Raw genomic sequence first — 26,617 nt, forward strand, 5'->3', positions numbered from 1 at the left:
GCGTGACAGCTGTGAAGGAGCACAGGGAAGTTGACTGGCAGGATGTTTTGCATCTAATGAGTCTGTGCACAATAAGAGTATCACAAATAACGCTCTGGAAGAGCCCGGCTATCGCTCCAACACCAAGAGGCAGAGATTGCCTGCATGTGGCTCTGCAGCCATCTGTCACCTGTCACGGGCCGCTGTCGGGGCTGAGCCGGACTGTGGCGGTGGAGAGCCCCACAGACTGGTGTCAGGCAGCAAAGTGGGCTGACATCAGCAGCCCGGAGTCACTCAGGAGGAGCTCAGAGCTGCAAAGACACTGCGCTGCTGAGGCAATGTCCCTTGGCAGTGCAGGCTGCTGGATTTTTCCAGTGGGGCTGCTCCTCCTCTCCACACTCCTCCCAGGCCTTGAGCAATATGCCCACCCTACAGCACAGGCAGAAGGCAGCAGTCCCACAGGACACGGGGAGTTGGTGTGGTAAAAAAAGACATTAAAGCCCTCATTAAAGTCTGGCTTTAGTCACAGAATCACAGAATCACTAGGTTGGAAGGGACCTTTGAGATCAGAGTCCAACCCATGCCCTAATACCTCAACCATGGCACTGAGTGCAGTCTTGTTTTAAACACGGATGGTGACTCCACCACCTCCCCAGGCAGACCATTCCAGTACTTCATCACTCTTTCCATAAAAAACCTTTTCCTAATATCCAACCTATATTTCCCGTGGCACAGCTTAAGACTGTGTCCTCTCATTCTGTCAGTTGCTGCAGTCTTTAGTCAAGCCCAGCAGTCTCCCAGGATGTCAGCCCTGGTCACAGACTCAGCAGCTCCATCCTTGGTGCAGCAGATTTCCCAGTTCCCAGAACATTCCAGGCTGCACCTTCACTGATGGCAGACTGCAACCCACAGCAGCCAGATGTGCCAAAGGCTCCTGCTCAGTTCCAAGTAATTTTATGCTGTTGAGCTCTCAGCCTACACATTCCTCTTATTAAACTTAATGTTGTTCCCATTTCTAGCTGAGTTTTGAGGGATGGGGTGCAGAGATTGGTGCCCGTGTTGGGAAATGTGGGGCTGCAGCACAGCACAGCTTAATTGGGGTGCAGCTTTCTGCTTTTGAACTCATCATTTATGAACAGCTTTAACATGTCCCCTGGTTTCTCCCTCCCAAAGAAAATCTCATGTTTAATGAACTTAATTTTAGATAAAAGGAATGAAAAGAAGAAAATTAAAAATGCATGAAGCTCCTGGAGTCATCCAATTGCTGTGATGTCCACACAGCAACGCCAGCATGGATTTCACAAAGCAGGGAAAAGCAGGAAAGCACTGGGGCTTGCCACATGTAAATGCTGCTCTGTTCCAAAACGTGCTGAATTACAAATGGACATTTTATGCATTTCTTCTTCTTGATCTGCTGCAGAAGAAGATAAAGATCAAACATGCCAGCCCACCCCAGCAGCGCCTGTCTGCATACCCACAATGCTTGTCTGCTTCTTCCCAAACCCTGTCTAGCGCTGGAGTCACAGTATTGGGATGCCACAAGCCTCGGGAGGGGACTGTCACGGGGCAGGGTTCCCGTCAGAGCAGGAAAACACTGCAGGTCAGAGAGAGCACACAGAGAATATATCGGACCCAGTATGTTTATTTGGTATTTAAATTTTCTTTGCCAATTAAGTGACCTGCAGTGCTTCAGCCTGTGGCACACTCACTGTGTAAAGGAAAACACAGTTTGCTTCTTCCCAAAAGCCAGTGGGAGAATCTCAGTTGTAGAAGTCATCAAAGTCGTCTGAATCCGTGCCGTGGGTCTGTGGGCGCAGAGCAGCCTCGAGCTCGGAGCTGCTGTCGTCAGATTCGCCCCAGAACGCTGTGGGTGAGAAGAAGAAAAGCAGAGGTGTAAAACCTTTTCTGTGGCTGTGCCACTTGTCACAGCCATGAGCACGGGGCAGGTCTCCCAAGGGCTGGGAGTTGGGAGCTGCAGCCCCAGGTGTGTGTGTCTGGCGCAGTGTCCAGCAGCGCAGCAGCTGTGCTGGACAGCGGCCTCATTCAGCGCTCCCACTCCATTGTGCCCCAAGGTAGCTGGGCAGAACATTTCCACTCCAAGCAATTTACTTGACCAGCTGCTGCCTGAATTGCAGCTTTGTCTACTCTCTTCCCCTTTCTCCCCACTACTTGACCCTGCGATGAAGTCACCAGCGGGCCATGACATCAGAGTTGGCACAAAAATGGCAGCAACATCACAAATGAAAAATCACCACTTGGAGATCAGAGCAGATCCAGGCAGGCCTGATCTCTGTGGAGCACATGGCTTTAACCTTAGGCTCTGGGAATCAGCAAACCCTTTCACTGCCAGCAGCAGAATCCCACGGCAGTTCAGAGTGCCTGAGAGATTTCTGGAGATGTGAATTCTTCTGACCCATGGATAGGACAGAGTGGGAAGTGTGGCACATGAAGTCAGGGCCACAGTGGCTGACAGAGCCGTGCTCTCTGTTCCCACCTAATCCAGAGGCTGCTGGCTGTCCAAAGGCAGCCGGAATGAGGCTCAGGGCTTGGCCAGGGACAGCGGGAGGAGGAAGGCTGTCACACTCACACAGACACTGCAGCTCATGTTTGAGACACTCTGGTGCCTCTGACGGCACCGGCTCCATGAACACCTTATCTACAAATGCAGCATCTGCATCTTTCATCCTCCATCCCCGGCCCCCTGGGCTGCAGGAACATCAGAGCCAGCCCTGTGCTGGCTGCCACGTTGAACGGCTCCAAGACAGGAAAGGGGCCAGGCACGCCAGAGTCTTTCAAGTGCCACCAAAGCAGCTGTCCTTGGTGGCATCTGTACCTCAGTTCAATGCCACACCTCTAAAACCGGGCTATTCCAGACTGCCGGCACCCAGAGCAGGGCTTCAGGCAGAGAGATCCTGGCTCCCAGTGCTGCCCCGCTGGCAGGAGGCTCCGTCAGAGGCAGCTGCAGGCCCTGGAGGGCCTTGCAGGGGTTAAAGGGGGAGCTGGAATGTGTGGGCAGCAAAAACACACAGGGTCCACACACCAATTCAGAATAAAAGCAGCCTGGCCACACACAAAACCTTCCAGATGCACCCACCCACATCCCAGGTCACAGGGAAGACCAAGGAATGCCCAGGTTTCTCCTTCTCCAGGTTCCCTCCACCTGCTGTTAACTGGCGTTTGATTAAACCCTGCGAAGTTCCCAATCCGTTCCATACCACCCCCCCCACAAACCTCTCTGCCCTGGATCTGTCTCCTCAGCTCCCTGCTGGCTCCCACAGGAGACAGGGAAATTCCGTGTTTCCCCTTCTCTCTACCTTATACAGATCATAACGTTGTTCTGGGAGGGCTTCTATGGTACAAATTTAACTAGAAAGACACTAATTTTCGGTACTGTAACATTCGTCTCTTACCTTTGGATTTTATGGCAGGTACTGTTTCCTTCCGCACTTCAGTCCTGTAAAACATTTCAAACAATCAGCACAATGTCTCCAATAAAAAAAAAAGTGACTTTAAAAAAAAATACTGTGAAATGGTTTGAAAAAACAACAACCCAGTAACTTCTGTAACTATTTTTTTTTCAAGTGACTATTTAATCGTGGACTTCTTCACCTAAAAGGTGGAGAAATTCACGTGCAGGAGGGACATTGGTCCAGCAGTTCCTGGAGTCGTTCCCTGGTAACAGCACTGATTTACACCAGCACTGAGTTAAGATACAGAGGAGCAGGGCCCTGCCAAGCTGCTGCCGCCTTTCAGTGCACGCAAAGTACGGAAAGAGAAAATCCAAACAAAACCAAATTCCCCCCAGTGCTGCTCCCTGCACTTCCTCCAGGTCCCAACACTGTCCCCCAGCCCCACAGCAATGTGCAATCTCCACTGCCTTTGATCTACCTTGATGTGTGTGCAGCCCGAGCCTGCTCTGCTAAATGGCTGCTCTTGTGTCTGGAGCATCACAGGCCCTTTTGAATCTCTCAAACAAGCTGGAATCATTTTGATCTTTTGTGTGCAGCGCGTGCATTGTGCTGGGGCTGGGGAATAATCGCACGGGGGCAAACATGGGGGAGAATTAACTGTTACAGCAGCAGTCCTGCAAGAAACTCCAAAAATAAAGCTTCAGCTGATTTTAATAAGGAAGATCAAATAGGAGATATCTGGGACATCACTGGGCCAAGCAGTGAAATATAAGTCAATGCCAAGGTGCAGTTTGAAGCTGTGGCCTCAGTCACAACAGGACTCTCTGAAATGTCTGTGATTTGCTGTGTTTCATTTAAAAATGTGGCAGCCAATACAGAAGTGCTTAAAGTGGGGAGCTACAAATATTCCACTATTGTGGAGGCATTTGTGAAGGAGACAAAAAAAGCAAAGATGATTCCTTGCTTGCGTTACCCTCAGTATTCAGTCAGAATTTGGGATTGCAGCTGGAAAGCCACATGTAAGGTTTCACACATTGCAGCTACCAGTGGTGCAGCCACTCTTCCTTTTTACCCAGAGAAAGCTCCCACTGTTTAAATCTCATTTCCTCTCCAAAGGCTCCTGCTTTGTGGACAGAAATTCCCAGAATATTAAACACAGCCCAGGTTCCACTAAGGCAGAAGTGCCAGTACCAAGTGACAGCTCTGGCAGAGTACTAACAGTGATGTAACTCATAATGACCTTGTTCAGTGAAAAACTTTAAACTGTTGGGCTTCAAATGTTTCTCCAACATTCCTTTAGTGCACCATCCCACTGGCTTTCTCTTTTATTCCAGACAAAACTCCACACTGCCTTATACTCTCACTTCTCCTTCAAAGGCCTTCACTTGACATGATACCCAGAGAGGATTTGAAGCTGGAGCCTCTGTGCTGATCCTGCTGAACACCCTGAGCTCCCGTTCCCTTTGCCAGATCTCCTGGTCCTCAGCACTTCCCAGGAGGTGCTCCATGCATCCCAGGCTCAGCCCATGAAAATGCACTCAAGAGGCTGCTCTGTTTTCCCCGGGGTATGGAGCAGGAAACCACTTGTTGCTGAGCTGTAGCTGGCAGGTTCCTCCTGTGGATGCTGGCACAGGAACCATTTCAAGAAGCTGAGGAGAAGATATGGGGCAGCAGCCATCGCTTCCCCTTGGCCACATCCCAGCCTGCTGCTGGAATGAGAGCGTGGGGTTCCTGGGATTTTCAGTTAGTTTCTCACAAAATCCATTTGACAACTGAGTGTTCCTCGGTTCTGTCTCCCTTCTCTCCATGGTTGTTGTCCCGCAACAAACACCAGTGGGTCAGTGCTTCAGGTCCAGTGCTGAGGATCACCAGGGAGGACTGCCCACATCTCCAGGGCTTGGTCTTCCAGATCCAGCTGAGGGATCCATGGTGAAAGGACCACCATGGCTGTAGAAACATCTGGAGACCTTCTCACTGCCACCCCAGCTTCCCACAAAGAGAAACATCAAAGCTGGCAGGAGAGCAGGGAGAGAGATGTTTGTGTTCTACCAAACACCATCTGTTCCCTGGGGTTCATCTTCCAGGGCTCACCCACCAGGTGTGGAGTGGGGTTTGCTCCCCAAAGAGCCCAGAGCCAAGGCCAAGCCCAGCCATCCCCAGAGAAGGGAGATGGGGACAAGGTGGCAGCAAAGGCTCGGCACGAGAGCTGTCAGCACACAGATACAGAAAACAGAGCGAGGACATCAGAAAGGCCAGAGGGCGAACAGCAGCTCCCCCAGCCCAAACCTGGGAAATGCAGCAGGGGATAAATTCTGGGGTGAGGTGTGTGCAGCCGGGGAGGTGCAGCAGCACCTTGGCGTGGCGCAGCAGCCGCGCTCGGCGGCCCTGGCCGTGGCAGCCGCAGCACACAATGGGCACAGACCTCCGCCGAGACAGTTTCGGGCTATAAATGGAGCCAGGCCGGTTCCAGCGCCTCCACTAATCCCCCGTCGTGACCCTCCGATATCCATTTACACATTTGCTTCTTCCCTAAAATAATTCCAAACTGAACCCAGGCTCTGACAAAGAGAAAACCCAAACCAGTTTCACTTCAAAGAGCCTTTTAATCTCTCCATTTCTCTGATGAAACAGGCTTTTTGTGTATTGAAGATGCTGCAACAGTAAGGAATGAAAAAGCTCCAAGAAAATATTTTTTCCTCTATAATGAAAATTAATATTAAGAGGATGATGCCTTGTGAAAGCTGACCCAGAACAAAGGCTAGATGGAGTTAAAGAATAAAGTAGGGATTTGTTAAAAGGCCTCAATGGATACACCTTGGGCAGCACAAGAGCCCAGCCGGGGCTACACCCAAGATGAATCCAAAATGGTCACAAAAATGGACGACCGGTCACAAGGTCCCTCACTTTCATAACTTCTGGTCCATTTGCATATTGGAATTAATTGTCCAATTATAGCTTTAGGTTATGAAGTCTCATCCTTCTTGTTTTTCTCTCTTCATTCCGCTGTTGTTTGTGGTCTTGGGACTGAGATTTGGATCATTTGTCCTTAGTCCCCAGCTAGAGAAGGAATTGTTTTGTCTCCCTACTCTGTGAAGAGAGCTTACTATCCCTTAATATGAAGCTCAGATCTACACACTAAAGCAGTACAGAATCTGAAAAATATAAAAGCTAAAACCTGAGGCATCAAGGAAAACTCCAGGACAACACGAGCCAAGGTAATCAAGGGGGCTTGCTGGAAAACCCTGTCCGAGGGCCTTCTTGCTAAAGCACCTGTTGAACCTCTATGTTTTAGTGTCAAGCGAAAAAGACACCCAAAAAATTTGGGAAATCCTAAATGCCCAAAAGGGAGGAATTTTCCCACCCTGGGAAACCAAGTACCTACAGTACGTATTCTGCACAGTGTCACATAGGCAGTATAAACTCAAAAGTCCATTCATCATGCCAGAGCTGGAGTAATAACACTGAATTTCAGTAATTACACTGTCAGTGGGACGACCCTTATTTTAGGATACAAAGATTTCTGTCGAGCTGCGTCTAAGACCAGTCTCTGTTTGGATTCACCACGCTGGAGAAAAAACCCCCACTGACACAAAGATGCATCACAACGCTGCAAGGAAGCTGTGCAGGAGAGCAGGGGCAGTGCCAAAAAATCCACTGTTCCCTCTGTGCTCAGCTGGCAGATGTTGGTGCCTCTCCCCACACACCTGGCAGGGCACTGCCGGCCCAGCAGCACTGCTTCTGCAACAGCTGGGGGTGCAGGCAGAGGAAACAAAGCTCACACAAACAGCTGGAACAGCAGAGAATCTTGCTGGAATTTTCAGTCAGCTTCTTACAGAAGCCATTGGACAACTAGGGGGATAAAACCATCGGATCCTGCCTTGTTTCTGGGTGCACCTCCCAGGAATCCAGACCGACACAATGGCACTTCTCCTGGGTTTCCAAGGGAAATGCATTTGTGCACATCCTGAGTTGCTGCCAGCCCCAAAGCTCTGGGATGTCTCCTCAGAGCACAGTGGAGTTTTCAGTGTCAGGACTGGCTCGGGAAGGGGGAAGTGGGGAATGCACAGAGCCCGAGTGCCCCCCGATGGCCAAAGCCAACGGGCCCAGGAACGATTAAGAGATGAATTCGACTCTGCCAACTTCTATTTGCATGTCACTACAGCTGTGTTGGGCAACAGGGCTGAAAACCAGCCTTCAGAGACCCCCCCCAGAGTCCTTCTAGCAGATTAATTAAAGTTTAAAAGACTTTATGCTGTGTTGGTGTCCTGACAAATCCAAAGCGGGCTTTGGTTCTCAGCTGATAACGCACCTTTAATCTCCAGATTATTTGGAAACGAGACAGCGCAAACAAGTCAAAGAAAAATAAAACGCCTGCATCCGAAATGGGGAATTCCCAGAAAGCGAGTGACCTCCACTGGCTGCATCCATCGCTACAGCCCCCCGGAATGCCACACACATAGCTGCCCACCCGCCTGCACTCGCCGGCATCCTCAGCCCTGACTTCTGATACCTTCTCCCCCCAGGACCATGTCACTTAACGCCCTCTCGCCTGCTGCAGCACCCTGACACCCCACCCAGAGGTGCATCTCCGTGCATAGAAATATTCCCCGAGGAAAGTAAAGGAGCCAGGGAAAAGCGGTTTTCTTGCTGGAGGTAGAGCAGGCAGCATTTGTGGGAGAAGAGGAAGCTCTGGCATGCACCGCTGAACAAAAGGGAACAAGTGGTCTTTACTCGGAGAGCAGCTTCCTATTAAGACTCACTCCGTCGTACATTATGCCTTTCATCCCCACTCAACCACAAAATGATTTTGCTGTAGGAAATACAATGGCAGAAAAAGATTTACATTGAAAGAATCTTTAATAATAAACTGTTGCAGATCTGCCTACTTCCCCATGATTTATAATACAATAAACATCGGATTCTATTAAGTCTCATGCACTGAAGACATGCACTGAAAACCCGAGTATGAAAGCCCTCAATTCTTCCCTTCTCCAGGCCCATAATAGTGAAACGAGCATGGATAAATGTGCTAAGAGTATCTCTTTGCATCTTTTATAGCTTGTGTGTATCAATCTGTAAAGCTTATTAAGAAAGTCATTGCTATGCAAAACAGCACCCAATCTCTTTCTCTTGCTTTTCAACAGCGCGCAGTGTTTAGCCAATAGGGCCGGGCCCCGGCCCCTCATTCCGCATTCATAACATGCAACATTTGCACAATGTGTATCTCAAAGGCTGCTGAATAGAAAGCCTTAATACTCATGTAAACAACTGCAAACCAATTACTTAATGAATCAGGCCCACACATAATGAGGTGCCAGACAAAGAGCTATAAATGCATTTTTGCGTCCGAGCCTCCGCTTTAAAGTAAAATCCCTCAGCTGTAGTTTGGGCTTAACTGGCACATGATAATTATTGTCTGGGGGACATCAGAGGAGCCACGGTTTTTATTCCGGTCCGGCGGGGTCCGCGCCGAGGTCACTCATCAGCTCAGTGACAAAACGCGGCAAAGGAGAATTTATAAAGTGCCATGGCCGAGCTCGCAGGGATGTTTATTCTCAAGTAGTGGGTTTGAGACCACTTGTGAAAGCAATAAAGCCCGAGGAGTGGCTGCCGGGAGCAGAGCTGCAGTGCCGCAGAACTGCGGCACAGCACGGCACGGCACGGCACAGCAAACAGCTCTGCATCTTCCTCCTCCCTGTGCCGCGCTCCAGGCACCCAGGGCTGCTCCCAAACCCCGCCGTGGCTTTGAGAAACTCACAGAAACATTTACAGAAACTAACTCTAACACTGACTTACAGCTTTATTACCATGGTTTTGTAAAGCAGCATCATCGCGCGTCCCTGCACAAAGTGTGCTGCTGCTGAGCACTGAGAGGCCTGGAATTATAGACCAGAGGGAATTATTTGAAATCTATTACAAATCAAAATTGGAGAAAAAGAAAAAAAATGGTAAAAAAAATGTATAGCATCTAACTGAGGCAGAAGTGGCTACAGGCACGACTGGCTGGCAGTGTAGCAGCAATGGTGTTTAGTTTGAAGAGCTTTAATTTTAAATAAAAAATAGTTAATTTTAAATTACACATTCTACTTAGCTGCAGTGATCCTGTAAGTAAGTTCTCGGGCCCTTACCCTGCTCTTCCTGCTGTTCCAGGCTTCAGGGAAGGGCTAAAATATAATATTTAAAAAACTCATCTACAGGAACACTCTTGCATTTCATAGCACAAGGCAGGATAATAATTGGCTCGTCATTCTCAAAGTGCCAGAAAATACGAAAAGAGAAAACAATTTAACCTAAGATGGTAAGAATTAATCCCACGCAAAAGCAGGAACACCAGTCAGCAATGCTCGGTTACAGCTCATATTTAATGTGCTTGAATTATAGAAACTCTATGATTTTAACAGCAATTGCAGAATCAGAACTGGCCTCACCCACAGCAACCTAAAAATCCGTGCAGCAATAAGATTAAAAGCAAGGAGGAGCTCATATCCTGAGGTGTTCCAAACCTGCAGTGTTAGATTACAGAAACAGCAACCTTAACCCTGGTCCAAGTACAAAAATAAATCAGGGGAGCTTCAGCCCTTTTCTGTCGGGGTTTCTCTCTCATGGAACCATTTCCAGTGTTACAGCCTTACCTGGAGAAGGGAGGAGTGCTTCCATCCAACAAGGAGCTGCTTTCTGAATGTGTTTCCAAACTGTCACTTCCTTCGGGACTGTCGTGGCTGTGATCCCCACCTGTGCAGGAAAAACAGGGACTATGAACCTTCCAAGTTCCCATTTACATTAAGCAGAAAGGTTATTTTTGTTCTCCTTCCCCTTTAATGTAGATTATTTTGGAATGTTACAGTTCTGTCAATGCCATTTGATACCTCTGTGTTTTCAACCATTCTCTTGAATTAGACAAAAATAAATAAATCCTATAAAAATCAAATTAAACACATATCTTGAGATTTTTGTGACTTAAACAGCCAAACACACAACTATTTCAAAACCTGTTATCCCCACTTTCCTTTCTTCCCTTTCCCTCTGCTCTGTGGATCTCATTTCCATTCTGTAAAGATTGATTTAGAAAAAAAAAGAAGAGGCAAATGGATTCATTCACAGGAGTCAGACAATCGCTCATCTTTGTATTCGTTTCCAAAGCACACGATGCTCAAGCACAAATCCCACTTTAAAAGGCTGCTTTGCATACATATATTTTCTATATATGTTTTTATCTACAGCACTGAAACTACAACCAAGCCCTGCTGTCACCAATGTCCCTGACCAGGATAATTCAGTATTTCTGTCCACATTGGATTCTCCACTTCCTAACTGGCTGTGCACATTCCCAGTCCCTTCTGCACTTGGATTGCAGTGGTAAAAGTCCTGCTCGGTCTCAGGTATTTCCAGCAAAGAGGTGCCAGAGTTTGCCCAAGAGGAAAGAGAAATCAAGAATGAGAGGGGAAAAAAGATAAAGGGGGTTAAAAAAAAAAATATCCCCTTTCCCATGATGTATCATAGCTCATGGCATTGCCGCTCCCCCAAAACCAGCACTCAAGCTGCTGCTGCCTCTGCTTAGAGATGGATGAAGAATTTCCACCCAGAATTGACAATTTCACAAAGACTCACAGGTCCTTTAGGAACTTAAGTGTCCAACATGAGCTGCTGGATGGCATCATCCACACTGACCTAAGGGCAGTGTCCAACCTGGCGCTGGCCCGAGGGAACTTCCTCCATCCCAAACGTATCAAATGATATCAAACAGAGCAAAAGGTTGAGTGAGACTTATTAAATGCTTTAATTGGTGCACTCCAAGCAGCACCTTGGAATCCTCAAAGTAGGACCCAACCAGGAAGGACACATGGGTGTGGGAAAAATGGTCACACAATTGTTGGCTCATTAAAGGTGGCCTGAAAAGGAAGGCAGAATACAGCTTGTGCTCCCTCATGTTCCCATATAATATATTAAAAATAGCTGGTTTTTTCTTTGTAATAGGGCTTTTCCTCCTTATTCCTACAGGAGATTTTAGACCTGGAGAGCAGCTGGGGGTGTCGTTCCAGCTGTTATAAAGCAGAGCCCAAGGAGTGGAGCAGTGACACCATTTTTATTCAAATCCTCTACAGCCTTAACGCCTGCTCAAATCAAAGACAAGTGAAGGGAAGAGAGAGAATCTGGTTTTGTTAAAGATTTAACAAACCTGCCCCTTCAATAAAATCAGCAATTTCCTACTCATAAATGAGACTCTTGAACAGTCATCCAGCAAAACAAGAAATAATGGGTTTTATCCTTCTTAATCTCGCATTATTCACCTACCTCAGGAACAGTAGAAGAGCTGAACAATTTCTTTTGCGTCTTCCCCACAAAAAACAAAGCATCTGTGGAGGAGCTGAGAATGAGCCCCACTCTCCCCCTGTATCCTCACATAACCTGGTACCACAGGAGCCTGCTGTTATCAGCCAGCTCCTCTCTGGGCCAGCTGTGGACCAGGTACAATCCCTTTAAAGCCCATTGTCCACAGGTGGCCTCCCATGAGCTCTGGACAGGGCATTAAAGAACCAACACAAATACTTCTGGAATATTTACAGATATTCAAGTAAATTAATATTTTTGTTATCTTTTTATGCAACAGAAGTAAAAGAAAAATGAACCAAAACTCCAGAAATGTTCACAAAGTGCCATCCTAAACGCTGCTTGGAAGTGCATCCACACAGCTCTCACAGTGAAGTCTATCAAATCCCAAAGCCCCAAAAGGCTTCTGGTGTTTCAAACCAACACTTAAAAAATGCAGCAAATACTGAAATTTTAAAAAAATCAACCCAAATTTGTATCCCCTAAGTTCAGAAAAAGTTGTACAGCAAAACAATAATGTATGGATGGCTGTCAAATATCAGTTCATCTAAACCCCTCAAAACAAGTTGTTTGAGCCCAAAAGCCAACACACAAGAGATGTGGCTTCTATTTTAGGTCCATAATGACTCCAGAGCCCCAGGGCCACAGCAAATGGTGATGATAAAAGGGAATGAGCAGCTGCCTGGCAGGGAGAGGAGGGGAGGGGAATAAGAAGCCCGCAGAAGATCACGGGCTGAAGATGAATCATGTCTGAAAGGAGCAGCTTGGCTTTCAAGTGAGGTGTGAGAAGCCTCACTCCCGGAGACAGAGGAACAGCAGAGACAGCTCCCTAGCAAGGGATGGACTGGAACTGAGTTACTGGGTTTGGCTGAGGAGCTTCTTGGCATTTTTGCACACAGGAAGCATTAGGAGCTGCATGTCTGCTCCGTGAGAGAGCCAGGAGAGGCCAGGAAGTCTCAGTGATGGCACTGGCTGGAGGGAGCCACTGTTATCAGGCAGCTTTGGTACAGGAGGCAGAGAGGAGGAGGCTCCTGGCTGGCACAGGCACGGTTCCTGCCTGGCAGGGATCTGCCCCACGCTTATTCTAATGATCCCCAGTCAATTACTCACGGAAAGAATCAAACCAGCAGCCTCTGGAGTTGCCATATAATTACTGGATCTCCACCACAGAGACTGACCCCTGTAACACGGACGGCGGGCCTGACAGGCTTGCGGAGAGGATATTCACACGGTGAAACATGGAACATGATTACAAGGAATTAAAGAGGCACCGTGCCCCCCACCTTTGTTTCTGCCAACGTGGGCCCTGCGATGTGACATTTAATCTGCGCTCAGGGCGAGCAGCTGGGTTTGCTCCCTGTGAAGTCGCCCGCGGCACGGAGCCACCGGGGTGTGATTGTATAACCCAGTCGAATGCTGGGCCTGAGGTTAATATGCAGCCACCCCTTCCACCTGTAATGGGAATCTTTCCCACCACACTTTCTTGCCTGCTCTCATCTTCACTCCAGCCTGTGACTTCTGGATGTGAACACACCGTAATGAAACCATTTCAAAGCGGCAGCCATCAGACCCGTTTGCTTGCTTTTAAGCCCTACTCCCTTTAATTTCCCACTTTTGTTATCTCTTGTTTATTGATCTAAACTATCCATTACTGCTCATAAAAGCAGTGCCCACTAGGAACTTGCTACCCTGCCTCTCTGTAGCTTCCTCACAGAAGGACAAGCCAACCAAATGTCCTGAGGAATTGAAGACCTCGTGGATTTGGGAAACAAACAACCTGCAGCAATGCCTGGTGGTGGTGGTGTGTGCCAGACCCACTGCAGGAAATTAGCTTAAATCAAAGTCTGGTCGCCTCTGCACATAAGAGTGGTGTGGATTTCGGAGCCTGGAGCAGCCTGTTTGCATTTGCTGTGCAAAGAGCACAGTGGCCTAATTGCCTGCTGCTGCCAGACTCCAATGGAAGGGGTGCTCCAGGAGCAGAGCAAGCAAGCTGCCGTCACTGGAATAATGTATTCCTTCCTTGTGTGAAGGAACGAACGGGGCTCTTCCTGACACCAGCACGTCCTGAGCTGGGAAATGGCCCCACATGAACCCTTTCATTTTGGCATTTCCTTCTGTGGTCTGGCTTTGTCACAAGAGGCAGCAAATACATCCCCCAGTTCCTAAATGGGAGATGCTTTGTAAACATGCACACAAAACTCACTGACCCACTTTACACTGGCCACAGGGTCTGGCCTTTCCTCTCCTGCAAAAAAACCCACCACCACAGGCATCACTTAGTTTGGGAAGCCAGAATCACAACGATACCGAGATATTGAGGAAAATCCCCCAAATCCATCACAAATGTACATTGATCTACCAGTGGCTATGTCACAGTCCCCTGGGGGTTTGGACAGAGCTCCCCTATGTCCAGAGCAGGAACCTGGAGTGGCAGCCAGAGCTGGAACACCCCTTACCTGCTTCTTGCCGTGCCAGTTCCCTCTGCTTTCCTTCCCCGCCGTTGGTCGGGATCGATGGCAGGCCGAGAGAGGATTCATCACTCTGCACAGGTGGCTCATCCCCACACTCTCCTGCAAGGGCCTCTCTCAGCACAATCTGAGCATTCAAAACAGAAACAGCCACAGCTCCATTATCCTCCCCCTGGAGTGTTTTCCCACGCGCACTCAGGCTAATCTACACTCTCGGGGTAATCTGCTTTCAGGGTGTTTCTGTTAGATGTTCCACTACCTGACATCTAGGGTGTTCCTCTGGGGCGGGTTTTGGGACAGAAATATGGACTTGAGTCTGTAAAATCTACTCTGTGTTCTGCCCTAACTCTTTCACTGTTTAGTAAATCAATTGATTAACAGCACAGTAAGGGGCTGAGGCACTCACAGCCTATGGAATACCAGTTCTATAGATTTATTTAAATAATTGGCTATAAACGTTTGCATTAACTTAGAAAAACCACGAGTGTGCTACCATTTATAAAATGTGTGTTCAGCACCAAACCTCACTCCGCTTTAAAAAAGTCAAAATACATCATTCATGATAAAAAGTCACAGAGAAAGATGAAGATAGAAGCCTCATGATGGTTTGCACTAGAGCAAAGGGTTGAGCTTGTTCCAATCCCTGACTGGCATAAAGGTGGGAACCTTAAAAAGTCCCTTTTCCTGTGGGATGAAGCACTGGATATATTTCCCTGAGACCCCAGGGCTGGTTAACCACAGCCTGCCCGTCCTTGCCCTGACCACCACACCCCACCAGGGCACAGCCACAGCAGTGCAGAGCCTCCAGTGCCCCTGATTTACCCAAGGTGTCAGTGCCCACCTGGTGCTCCTGCTCCTCCTCTCCTGGAGCCAGCAGCTGCTCAAACATCTCTGCCACCTGCTCTGGGAGCTGAACCCGGTGCTGCTTCAGGAACAAGCCATGGCGGCTCAGGAGAGTCCTCAGCGCATCCGCGTCCCTGAGGAACAAACCGGCACCCTCAGTGAGACCTCACCTACATGTGCTGGGAAAAGCCACCACCCATCTGGTCCTTAATTCCCATTTTTCTTTTTAAAATGTTCAAAGTGGAAAATGTAGGAAGCCGCTTGCGAGTTCTGCAAGATAGGCAGGGGTGACCATCATCATCATCATGCCTGCCCGGTCCTGAGGCTCAGGATCCAAAGACACAACCCTGGTCTTAGCACCTTGCTTACTCCCTGGGGCACAGGCCGGCACCCACTGCTCCATGCTTGTCTTTTGCTCAGAAAGAATAAATAAGGAAAAGGAAAAAAGCAACTAAGGCGTCTTTTAATGTAGAAAATCTCAATCCTGCAATCCTTTTGTTTGCCAAAGCTGGTTTTTTTTTTTCTTGCTGCTCCAGTGAAGTTTCAGAGGAGTGAATTCCAATTAACTCCAGGAGTGTTTATCCCTAAGAAACCATTCAGGAGACACAAGGAGCTGTTGGTGCCCGCAGGCGTATCAGCCTTGCAAGAGAGGCAGGTACTGCAGAGAGACCCTTCTGCAGCGCTCACAAGTGCCCCGATCCTGCCAGCACTTGAGCACTGCGGAGCCTGCGACAGGGAGGGAGGTCTAGACAGAAGCTAACCAAGATAGAATGGAAATTGTTTTCATTCCTGGGTTAAAGAGACCTGAAAAAAAAAAAAAAGTAATTCTCACTTGTCCTTGTGGCATATGCACAGGAAAAAAAACCCCATTTTGAATAACTGCACTTTGTTGTTCTCAAAGGCCATGTGCATCTTCTGTCTCAAACAGAATAATTTCCTTCTCAGAATTACATTTGTCAGCCTTACTTTCAGATCCTGGGAATGGCTGGCTGAGAGGTGTCTGGAGTTCCTGCAACTCCCTGCTTGCCAGAGAGTGGGAGACACTGTGGACTGGATGAGCTGGGGGGACCTTGAGGCTGCCCTGTGGAGCAGGAGCCACCACTGGGGAATGGGAGGGAAATAAATGAACTCCTGAATGCTCCCATTGCGGGCTCCACAAGGCTCCGTGCCCCAACAGCTCTGTTTGCCAGTGCTGGCCTGGCTGCCTCGGTGTCAGAGGGGCAGCACGGATCCAGGGCAGGGACAAAGACGTTCCTCACCCCTGGTGGGTTCTGTGTCCCCCATACCTGGCGTGCTCCTCATGCCCTGCTCTGCCCATGGCCTCATCGGTGTTCTCCAGCGGGAGGTTCCTGCTCCGTGCGCTCCGGGACACAGCCTGGAGCTGCCGTAGCACCACGGCTTCCATCGCCTTGAGGTCACCCTGAGCCAGCCCCCTGGCCCCGGCACAAGCACTGCAACACAAAGCAGGGGGGACGAGCCCCGTGAGCACAGCCTGGAAACAGGACAGCCAGGGGACACCGAGAGGGACAAACAAACATCCGTGGTGCTCTGTGACACACGTGGGACAGGACAGGGAGGTCACACTCAGCACTTGGAATGTACCAGGTGCAGCCACCCAGGGAGAGGGAAGCTGAGCACATCCCCTCCAGTGGCAAGCTGGGGGCAGGCCTGTTTGGGGCTCCTCTTCCCTAATTCCCGAGGAATCCTCCAATCATCAGCTGCCTACAAGAGTCTCAGTCTGTGGAGGCTGTGCATCGTTGTCAATAAAGTCACCAACAATTCCCACTTCTGCACTTGGGGGCCCAGAGACTGAGGAGGGACAGCAAGGGCTCTCTGCCATTGGTTTTGGCAACACTCAGTTCCGGAGATTCCCTTTGCTCTCTTGCTGCATTTGCTGTGTTTTTCTGGCACGGGCCGTTTGTAACCCGGGCTGCACTCACTCACCTGGGCAGCTCTGCTGTCCCTGAGGGCTGGCCCTGGTACAGCGCCCGGTGCCGGGGGCTCGTCCTCTCCACCAGCCCCTTCAGGAGCTGCAGCGCCTGGCAGAGCTCCTGGAGCTCAGCCTGCATCCCACCGGACCTGCGGATGGACAGACAGGGTGGGAGTGACCGACGACGTGTGACAGCACTCGTCAGTGCATTCCCATTGCATCCCTTGGGAAAATAAACAGCTTCGTTTGAGCTTTCCAACAGCAAGAACCACGTTCCCGAGCTCTGCAGGAAGGGGTAGGGGTGGGAGAAGCACATGAGCAAACAAACCATCCAAAAATCAGCCCGGGCTGAGCCGCTGCACGGAAATTACCCCCGTGCCGAGCACTTTAATTCCTTCACCTCCACAAGCGAAACAAATCTGGTGACCACCTACAGGTATGGGGACAGCCCTGGAACCTCAGAGGGGTTTTGATGAAGCTGCACCTCTATAATGATGCAAATGAGGACTTAACCACTGAAACAATGCCGCGGGCTAATCCCGGGACAGAGGTGTAAATGGCTATTCAGGTCCCCGGCTGCCTCTTTGTGGGGCTCCCAGCCCAGGTCTCGCCAGCAATGAACACCGCAGCTGGGGCAAAAGAGAGTTTTCTTTCTTTCTTTCCCCCACATGCAGGAGCTGACATGTTTCCACGGTTAACCCTGGCTTACTCTGCCTCCAGGGAGAAGCTCTGTGCACAAAAACTTGCGGCATTTGCACACTCGTGCTGAGCTGTGCCCAAAGCTGTGTTTTCCCTCCGAGTGTTGGGCAACAGTGAACAATTAAGTGGGGGCTGCTGTGTCTTTAGTCGAGTTTCCTAGACATTTAATAAGCAAAACAATGCCCGGGAGATCACATAGGCAGTTAAACAGTGCTTTCTCTTTTCCCCCAGCCTTACAAACCCTGTATTCCAGCGGCCGGCTCGTTTCCCATTGTTTTCCTCCCGCTGGGTGGTCCTTCCAGGGTGCCACTCGAGAGGGATACAATAATAAAAAGGGAAGGGGAAGGAAGGGACACCAACATAAAGAAAAACAAAATGTATGACAATCTGCAGCAGGCTACGGATCAGAGGTCAGCAAACAAGAGGTCCTTCTCTTTTACAGGTTGCTTCCTGGAAACAGTCTGATTAAGCTGACAGCTTGAATTATGTGTTACATTTTGTAATGCACAATCCATCTGTGCTAAGTCCTCCTCAATGCAGCTGAAGCAGCACAGGCATTAGCTCTGCCTTTTTCCACCCCCTCAGCTCAGGCCTTAAAATAGTCATCATCTTTCTCCACACTAATTCTCAGAGACCCTCTCCCCCCGCCTCCCACCCCCCGGGTTTAAGCCCTCAAAGAAAGGGCTGGGTGCTGCAGGGAATGGTAAGAGGACAGGGAGCCTTTCCCCTTGGATCAGCAGCTCCATGGGAGGGGACATCAAGAGCCTTCATGAGCCCCCGTGGTGCCAGGGGGCTGCTGATAGGAAACCCATCCCAGGCTCTTCCCGTGGAGCTGGGTGTGAGAAGGCAGGAAAGCAGCCTCTGATCCTTTGGAACACTGTCCAACAATCACCAGATCTGATAACTGAGGCAACAAAGCTGCAGCACCCTACTGTGACCTGCAACGAGATGGAAACCTGCTCAATCACCTTTCCCAACAACATCTCCCTTCCTTGGCTGCAAACACTTTACTGCAGGGAAAAAACCAAAAACTCATTAAAAAACAGAGGCTGGCATCTCTGCAGTAAGACAGGAGAGGCATTTGCTCTCAAGATAAAAATGTGTGGCTTCCTGGCACACAACAAGGACTGGTTTTGCCTCTGGAGTCAGCCATGGTCTCTGCACCTTTCAACGCCATCCCTTGTACTCATTTCAGATAATTCACCAGAAGTGCATGAACAATTCCTTCCTTCTGATGCCACAGTGACACTGCTGCAGTGGGAGAGTCCAAGTTACAGGTATTTCAACTTAAGGTAACAAATACGCATAATTTGGCGAATTTCGGCACGTTTCTTCAGCCAGCACAGGAATTTCGCAAGAGAAAACCATGAGGACTGGAAGAACATCACATGTTGTGAATCCCTGGTGTGACAGAGCAGAGGAAGCTGCATTCCCATACTTTCTGTAACGTGTATAATTGAAATTTATGCACTAATCACTTGCAAGCTTTTCCACAAGATTTTTGGCCAATTAATTTTGCAAGGCTCAAGTGTGCACACTGCATTCCAGGTGCCTTGGAAAGCCCACCTTGCTGTGAGAACAACAAGGGAACGGCTCCTGCTGGTGGATCTGCCTTTTCATTTTCAGGTGAAGCAAATTAAAACCTGCATCTTTTCTGCAGCACCAGCAGTGGTGATCCCACTTCCATGGCCTTGAGAAGCAGAGGCATTCAGCTTGGCACAACGGGAGGAGAGCTCTGTGCTGCGGTTCCAGCCGTGTGCTGGGGACAATGCAGGCGCTCAAACGTTGTGTATAATTTCCCCGGGCCTCAAGAGCTGCTCTGTGTCTCATCAGGCACTGCACAGCAAGGCCTTGCAGGGGAGGGAACACAAGGTTAAACTGCTGGTGCTGGGGTCGGCTCTGACTCCTCTCACAGACACAGGCACCCGGTGCTCTCGCCTGCTCTGCTGTGATTAACAGGTGGGATACAAAGAGACGACTGGGGGAAAGCTTTTTACATGTAAATCAGATGATGTTTCCATAGTGAGCAACAGCCTGATGCAAATAGGAAAGGATAAAGTTACTGAAGTTTCTGCCATGGCCCCCAGTTTCTGCTCAGGTGTCAACACCAAAACCAGCACTGACGTCAGCACCACCACAACATACCCAGGAACAGAATTAACAGATTTAATAACCAAGATGGGAAACCCCAACCAACTGGCAGAAGAGAACTCCTTCTGCAGGAGCACCTGTTCTCCAGGGGTAAAGCGCTGTTTCCTTTGCACGACGTCCCACTACGGACCTGCCAGCCCTCCTGGGTGACCCGGGCCAGCCCTCCCGGGTGACCCGGGCCAGCTCTGGGGACCACCTCACTGTGGGCACTGCCCCACCAGGACAGGGATGCACTTCCCTGTCTCATGAGGGCGTTGCGGGGCTGAAAATCCTACCAGGATGGATTTAGCTCGATGCTCTGGCGCTGCATTTGTTGGCCACAAAATCCTGCAGCAGAGGACAGGCCGTGTGTCTGCAGCGCAGTGTCCTCGTCCTCTCTTTCTCTATTTCCAAACAAAATGTTCAACCAGTGGAAGTTTTACCAAGCAGAGTGACTGGAATAAGACTTCTGAACATTTAAAGAACATCATCTGCATTTTAGTAACAAATCCTTGCAGTAGCAAATCCACCTGCCACCTCTGACCCCAGCGAGGTGCCCGAAGCCCCTGAATGCCCAGCACAGGTACAAGGTACTACAGGACAGGGGAGAATGTGGTGTGAGCTTTGGTGCCCTGACCAGCCCAGCTGATCCAGGAAACAGGGAGGTGGTACCTGTGTGGCGCTGAGCTGTCCAAGGGCTCCTCCTGGGCCACAGGAGGGTTCAGTGGGGGCAGCAGGGAGCACTCTGGAGCGTGGGTATCCCTGCTCTGCTCCTGCTGCAGGCTGGGAATGCTTGGCCTCGCCTCCTCCTCAGCATCGGCAGGGACTGGGAGCTTGGCACTGCTCCCCTCCCTGGGAGCCCACCAGCTACTCAGGCTAGGCTTTGCCCCTGTAAAAACAATAAAAAATAATAAATCAAAGATATAAAGACTGTAATTATTCTTCTCAAAACATCAGCAGGACCACTGAATAGCTCACAGTGTAGGGACTGAAACTAAGCTTACCCACATTGTTCACCATGTGTGAGAGTATCCATCCATCCATCCATCCATCCATCCATCCATCCATCCATCCATCCATCCATCCATCCATCCATCCATCCATCCATCCATCCATCCATCCATCCATCCATCCATCCATCCATCCATCCATCCATCCATCCATCCATCCCTCTGCTCCTCCTGTCTGTGGGCTTCACTGCCCTCAGCCCCTGTCCTTCCACGCTCCTCTCACAAGGGGGAGTCCAGAGAGGCTGCAGCCTTTGGGGTTTGGGAGCAAACCTGGCACTTCTCAGAAACCCCCTCGGCACAGAGACCAGCTAGGTGACCAAATCAGCTCTGGGGGAATCTATCAGCCATCATGCACCAGCTCTGAGGGAGAACACAATCAGCCTGACCCAGAAGTGACTCCTCTGGTCCTCTTCACATGAGGCTAGATTATGCCAGGGCCTCTGTGGGCACAGCAGTGAGGAAATCTTTCCTCACATGCCCCTGACCAGGATCAGCCCCCAGCAAATCCTTCCCTGTCCCGCTGAGCAGCCTGGGAGGAAATGGAGTCAAAAGGAAGAAAGGAACAAAGAGAGAAAGAAGGAGCAAGAGCCACCACGCTCCAAGCCCAGTGCCAGAGGAGCAGGAAGAGCAGCAGCTGTGGGCAGGCTCTGGCTGGGGTGGAGGCAGACAGGGACACACACCACTGCCATACCTGGAACACTTCCTGGCCTCAGGGGGGCTGCTTTGGCACCAGAGGCTGAGGTGAGCTGCTCAGAGCCTTCCTCACTGGCACCCAGGTCCCCGTGTCCTGCTGCTCCCTCCTCACTCCCTCCAGCAGCACTGCCGCTCTCGGGATTGAGCCCATCAGGGGATGGGGAAGGGAGAGGGGGCTCCTGCTGAGAGCCCAAACCTCCTGTGGCCGAGGCAGCTGGTGTGGGGCAGCCCAGCAAGGCTGCTGCTGGATAGCCCAGTTCTCCTGGCACGGCTGCATTGGTGCCAATTCCCACCTGTCCTCCGGCCTGCAGCACCTGAAACACACAGTGGGACATGGCTGAGGAGACAAACAGGACACAAACTGTGTGTGGCAGCTTCTTAAGGGTGACATGCTGGTCTTTGAAGAGAAAAGTGTCACAGAATTCAAAACTTTGCTGTGGCATTAATATTACACAACCCCTGGCACACAGCCTGTGTGAAATGAGGGCCCAGGCCTGCATCAAAGCTCCATGAGCCAAAACATCCAGTGGCAGAAGCTGCCTGCACCCCCAGCCCAGCCAAAAGGGACCCACATACACACACCAAGGACTCAAACCCATCTAAATGGTGACTGGATTTTACAAAGAGTCAAATCTTTGGGATTAGGATCCTACACATGTTTGGAGACCCTGGACCCACATTTAGAGTTGCCCACAAGGCCCAGAGGGACCATCGTGTGCTATGTGTGAATCACTCAGCAGATCCAGCTTCTCTCACACCACAGAACAAGGCAAAACTCAGTTTCACTGTCTCCCTCCTGCTCTTCCCATGGCAGTGACATGGCCTTTCCCACCAGGTGACACAGGACATGGAGCAGACACATTTTGAATGGCACTTTCCTCCAAGGACTGTTGAACTTGCACAAAACCAGCTCCAGGATACAACCACTCTGCTGCCAAATCCCTTTGTTTTAACACTTGCCTCTTCTCCTTTGCAAACCTACTCAATCAGGACAATCTAGGAGGAGTGGCTGCTGTCACCACGACTGCTGTAGGGTCATGGCCGGTTTATGCAAAGCCAAAATTAGCCATCGTAATGCCACTGTTCACACTGAGCAGGGCTTCCTCTCCAGCCCCAAATTCCAGCAGCACAATTTGCAGCCACCTCCACACCTCTCCCATCTCTTTCACTGCCTGACCTCTTCCTCCCACACCAAGTCAGCTGCCAAGCCCAGCTGAAAGGAAACAAAGGCATCTTGTCTGCTCTGTGACTAAGGTTCCTTAAAAAAGCTCAAATTCCACGTAACAAGGAGCAGAACAAAAAGCCATGAAGTCATTTTAAGCAGTAGTAAAGGTTTGCCACTTAGATTAAGTTCACAGCTTATTCTATCACCACTGCTCTCAGGTTCCTCCTAATTACTTCTCAGGCGTGGGATTTGGTGCTTTCAAACGCCTCCTGCCAGTCCTGCACGGCTCTGGCAGCTCCTGGATGCAGTGTTCCAAAACAAATGGATTTCAAACAGGCACAGGCACAGCACATTCCTATCAATCCCTTTCCCTGGGAAGGGACTCTGCCACCCACAGGTGTTCCTGGGAGGTTCCAGCATGCCCAAGTCCAGAATCTTCTGAAGGCTCCAGGGAAGAGGTTCCAAGCTGACTTCCCAGCACAGGGGATTCAGGAGCCTGGGCTGCACAGCTCTGCCAGCTGGGAAGGAGCTCTTCAGGGTGGGACTTCCAAACTTAAGGACTCCCCTTGACACTGGGAGCCCAAAGGGGCACATTTCCCATGGCTCAGGAACGTGCCAGACATTCCTGGAGGTGTTTCAGCACTGGGATACTGCTGGTTCTGGGATTGTCCTCCTGGGTCCCCAAGGCCCAGAGATGACGCCCCAAGATGTCACTGAGGGAGGCATCACACAGTCACTGCCTCCCAACCAGCCTGAAGGAAGCCATCCCAATCCCAGGGCTGGGAAATAAAACCAGTTCCACAAGCTGTACCCTGGACATCCCATGTGCTGACTGCACACTCTCTCTGTGACTGACTCAGTGCCACATCACTGAGAACAAATTCCCGTGCTTTGGACAGAAGAGCCAGCACACTTGAAGTGAAAAAAACAGAATTACATGCTGAAAGACACCCCAGGGACATGGCAAAAATGCACAATGTAGCTGAAGTTACCTCTGTTTTTTAGGGAGGAGGAAGAGGACAGGGGATAAAGGAATCCACAATCCACTCCATTATCATACACAAATTGACATTTTTGGGTGCACACCACACTGTCATAGTGCCAAAAATCTGCCCACAGTTTTTCAACCCTCAAGTCACAGCACAAGCCTTTGATGCTCTAGTACTGATGACAACTTTTCCATCAGCTGGAAATCCCATCTCCCACACTGCCTGCCCTAATTGGACAGCTCACATTGCAAAATAAACTCACCTTTCCCCACAACACCTCCCAGTTCAAACCACAATTTGCACCCTGCCACAGGCCTGCCTATATAGGTCAAGGCTGCTAGGCTTCACTGCTTTGTGTATTACAGTTTAAAGAACGCTCTAAATTCAAGGTTTTTAACTTTTTAATCTATGGGGAAAACTTCCTATAAACTCAGATTAATGCACTGAAGAAAGGAAACCAAAAACCTTCCTCCTACTATAAAAACAAAATAGTGTGGCCTCTGTTTCTTTTCTGATAAGAGTCTTAAATACCAAACATTTAACTGCATAATAACATTCCCTGGCAGCCAGCAGCCTGCTTAGCAGATACATAAAGCAGGTAAAAGGGGAAAAAGTTAATTTCTTGGCTGAATGATTCCATCGGTAGCTATAGGGCAAACTAGAAAGTCTTTTAGTAAAGTAGCAGTTGATTCTTCTATCAATCTGCAGCACACACACTCTTCCAAGGAATGCATTAAATATGAAAATCATATCCCGTTATCATCTGTTCCCAGCTTTCAGCCCAGTAAGCTTTCCTTAATGAATGCTGTAGCCTAAGGGACGCGCGTGCTGCCGGCTCCTCGGAATAATGGAGTGATGCTCCCGTCCTGCCTATTCCGGCGCCGCCTGGCTGAGGGGCTTCCACACACAGTCACAAGTGACTACTCTTGCCAGCATGCTCCAAGTTATTACAAGATGTTTTTAGACATTTCATCTAAAAGAGCTTTGCTGCTTTTAGTGGAGGAAACAGCTCTGGTCTTGAACTGTATCATTTATATGGAGATAGGAGGAGGGATTAGGAGCCTGCATTACTGCAGATATATGGCAGCAGATATTTAAGTATTCCTTGTCAGTCTTTTTGTCTGTTCCTTAGATATGCAATCTCCTTCTGCTCCTTCTGAGGAAAGGTCAAAACGCACAAAATTATAAACACAGCACACGGCTCCTCGGCTGCAGCTCTGCAAATATCCCTCATTAGGAACATTTCCTCCTCGGTCACGACCATCTCCACACCATCCAGCACAGGAATTATAAAAGCCAACAAGACAACGTGTGCAAACAGTCAGCGGTTTTTTTAATTCTGGCTCTCTGGATGAAACTATTGCACTTTTTCCTGGTGGTTCTCCTTCTCTCGGGTGCTACACACAATTTCACACTGCACGTGCCAGCACCGCAATCCCCACGGAAAGGCTGTGCAGCTCTGAGGAGAGCACGGTGTTGGAATAAAGCCCATTTCCCCCCCATTACCTGCTCGCTGGGTCCTTCCTCCTTGTCACCTCCTGCTGACAAGCTGCCCTCTCGAAGGGATAACAGGTTTTTAATTTCCCTTCCGTACCGCTCCTAAAAGGGAACAAATCCGTCACACAAAACTGGAGGCCGAACAACCCCCCCCAGCCCAAGAGACTCCACTTTGCAAAACGTGCACCTTTAAATGCAAAGCCCCCACAGCCTTTTTAACTCAGACCATATTTAAAAGCAGGGATCTCATTTGCTCCTCATTTTTCCTCCCCTGCCCAGGCAGCGTGGCCTGTACGCAATCTGCTGCAGGGCTTTCATACACATTTATTCATCCCCATCATTTAGAATCCCACAGAACAGCAATAACCTGTTGGCTCATATTATTGTATTTATTTATTGTATTTTTGCATCCCAACCCAGCACCTGTAGCACCGAAATATTGCTGCTGCCCCCAGACAATGACTCGCTTTGGGATGAAACACATTGAGCTCCACGATGTGTTTTTCACAGCCCATCTTACAACTGGCTGGGCTGTTGTGAGGAGCCATCCCTGGCAGAATTTCCAGAGAGCAGCCCTGCAGGAAGGGCTCCGTGCCGGCTGCTCCAAATGTGGCTTGTCGCACTCGGGTTTATTGGAGCAGCGCTGGGAGCAGAGCTGGGCAGCACCTGCAATTAATCCTGCATGCTGCTAACTGCAGCCCCCAGCAGCAGCAGCACAACGGGGCTGAAAGAGCTGCAGGACCCGTGCTGCATCAGGGGACAGGCATGGGAATCAATCCTTCACACAATGAACTCGCCCGCCTCTGCCCTTCGCTCTGCTCTCAGGTAGGAGCCGCTCAGGAAACTTGAACATGGAATTTTAGGGAACAAAACCTCACCACGTGAGGAGCTGAGATGCTCAGAAGAAACTCAGATGTGACTCCTGGATTTTGCTGAAAGCTGAAGTGAATTTATATATACTCCTAAAAATTACTGATCAAACACAGGGAGCAAAAGTGCATCTTTCAGAAACAAAAGGAGTTTTGTGAGCTACAGCCACGTAATAAATGTGCACAGAGTTGTGATAAAGCACTCCTAAAGGGCATTCTCTATGGAAAAAAAGGAGAGAAAACAGCAATAATTTCTTTCTGTGTACTCCCATGATAGATTAAATGATTGCATGCTCCATAACTCTCCTGCTTTCCATAACTAACACGGAGGAGATGTCATTTGTTCAGCAGCTCTGAAAAGTAACTGTAACTTGGCAAAGATAAAATGGATGGCACAGGAACACCGAAATGGAAGGACTGAACAAAAACCCCACGAGCAGCTCGACCTGTGGCACTGGGACTGGGACTCACAGCAGGTGTCAGAGCCACCAGCCCTGACACTGGGCAGACTGGTGTGCACCAGGGCTGCTGAGGAGGAAAATCCCCTTCAAAACAGCAGGGGAAAGCTGGCACTGCAGCACAGCTCCCCTCCTGCTCTGCCTCAAGT

General features: G+C 49.7%; 1 protein-coding gene across 1 annotated transcript in view; it reads right to left on the reverse strand.

Annotated features, from left to right (window-relative positions):
- Positions 1-1,612: 1,612 nt before the first annotated feature.
- Positions 1,613-26,617, reverse strand: part of KIZ (kizuna centrosomal protein) — a 29,024-nt gene continuing 4,019 nt past the window's right edge. The window contains exons 4-13 of the mRNA XM_030945193.1: positions 25,151-25,240; positions 21,489-21,804; positions 20,460-20,676; positions 16,973-17,107; positions 16,315-16,479; positions 15,027-15,162; positions 14,174-14,312; positions 10,022-10,121; positions 3,390-3,433; positions 1,613-1,843 (exon numbers count right to left, since the gene is read on the reverse strand). Coding sequence (XP_030801053.1) covers positions 1,740-1,843; positions 3,390-3,433; positions 10,022-10,121; positions 14,174-14,312; positions 15,027-15,162; positions 16,315-16,479; positions 16,973-17,107; positions 20,460-20,676; positions 21,489-21,804; positions 25,151-25,240 — 1,446 coding nt within the window. The 3' untranslated portion in view covers positions 1,613-1,739. The remainder of the gene's footprint in view (positions 1,844-3,389; positions 3,434-10,021; positions 10,122-14,173; positions 14,313-15,026; positions 15,163-16,314; positions 16,480-16,972; positions 17,108-20,459; positions 20,677-21,488; positions 21,805-25,150; positions 25,241-26,617) is intronic.

Source organism: Camarhynchus parvulus, chromosome 3 (assembly GCF_901933205.1).
Source record: "Camarhynchus parvulus chromosome 3, STF_HiC, whole genome shotgun sequence".
Lineage (NCBI taxonomy): Eukaryota > Metazoa > Chordata > Aves > Passeriformes > Thraupidae > Camarhynchus > Camarhynchus parvulus.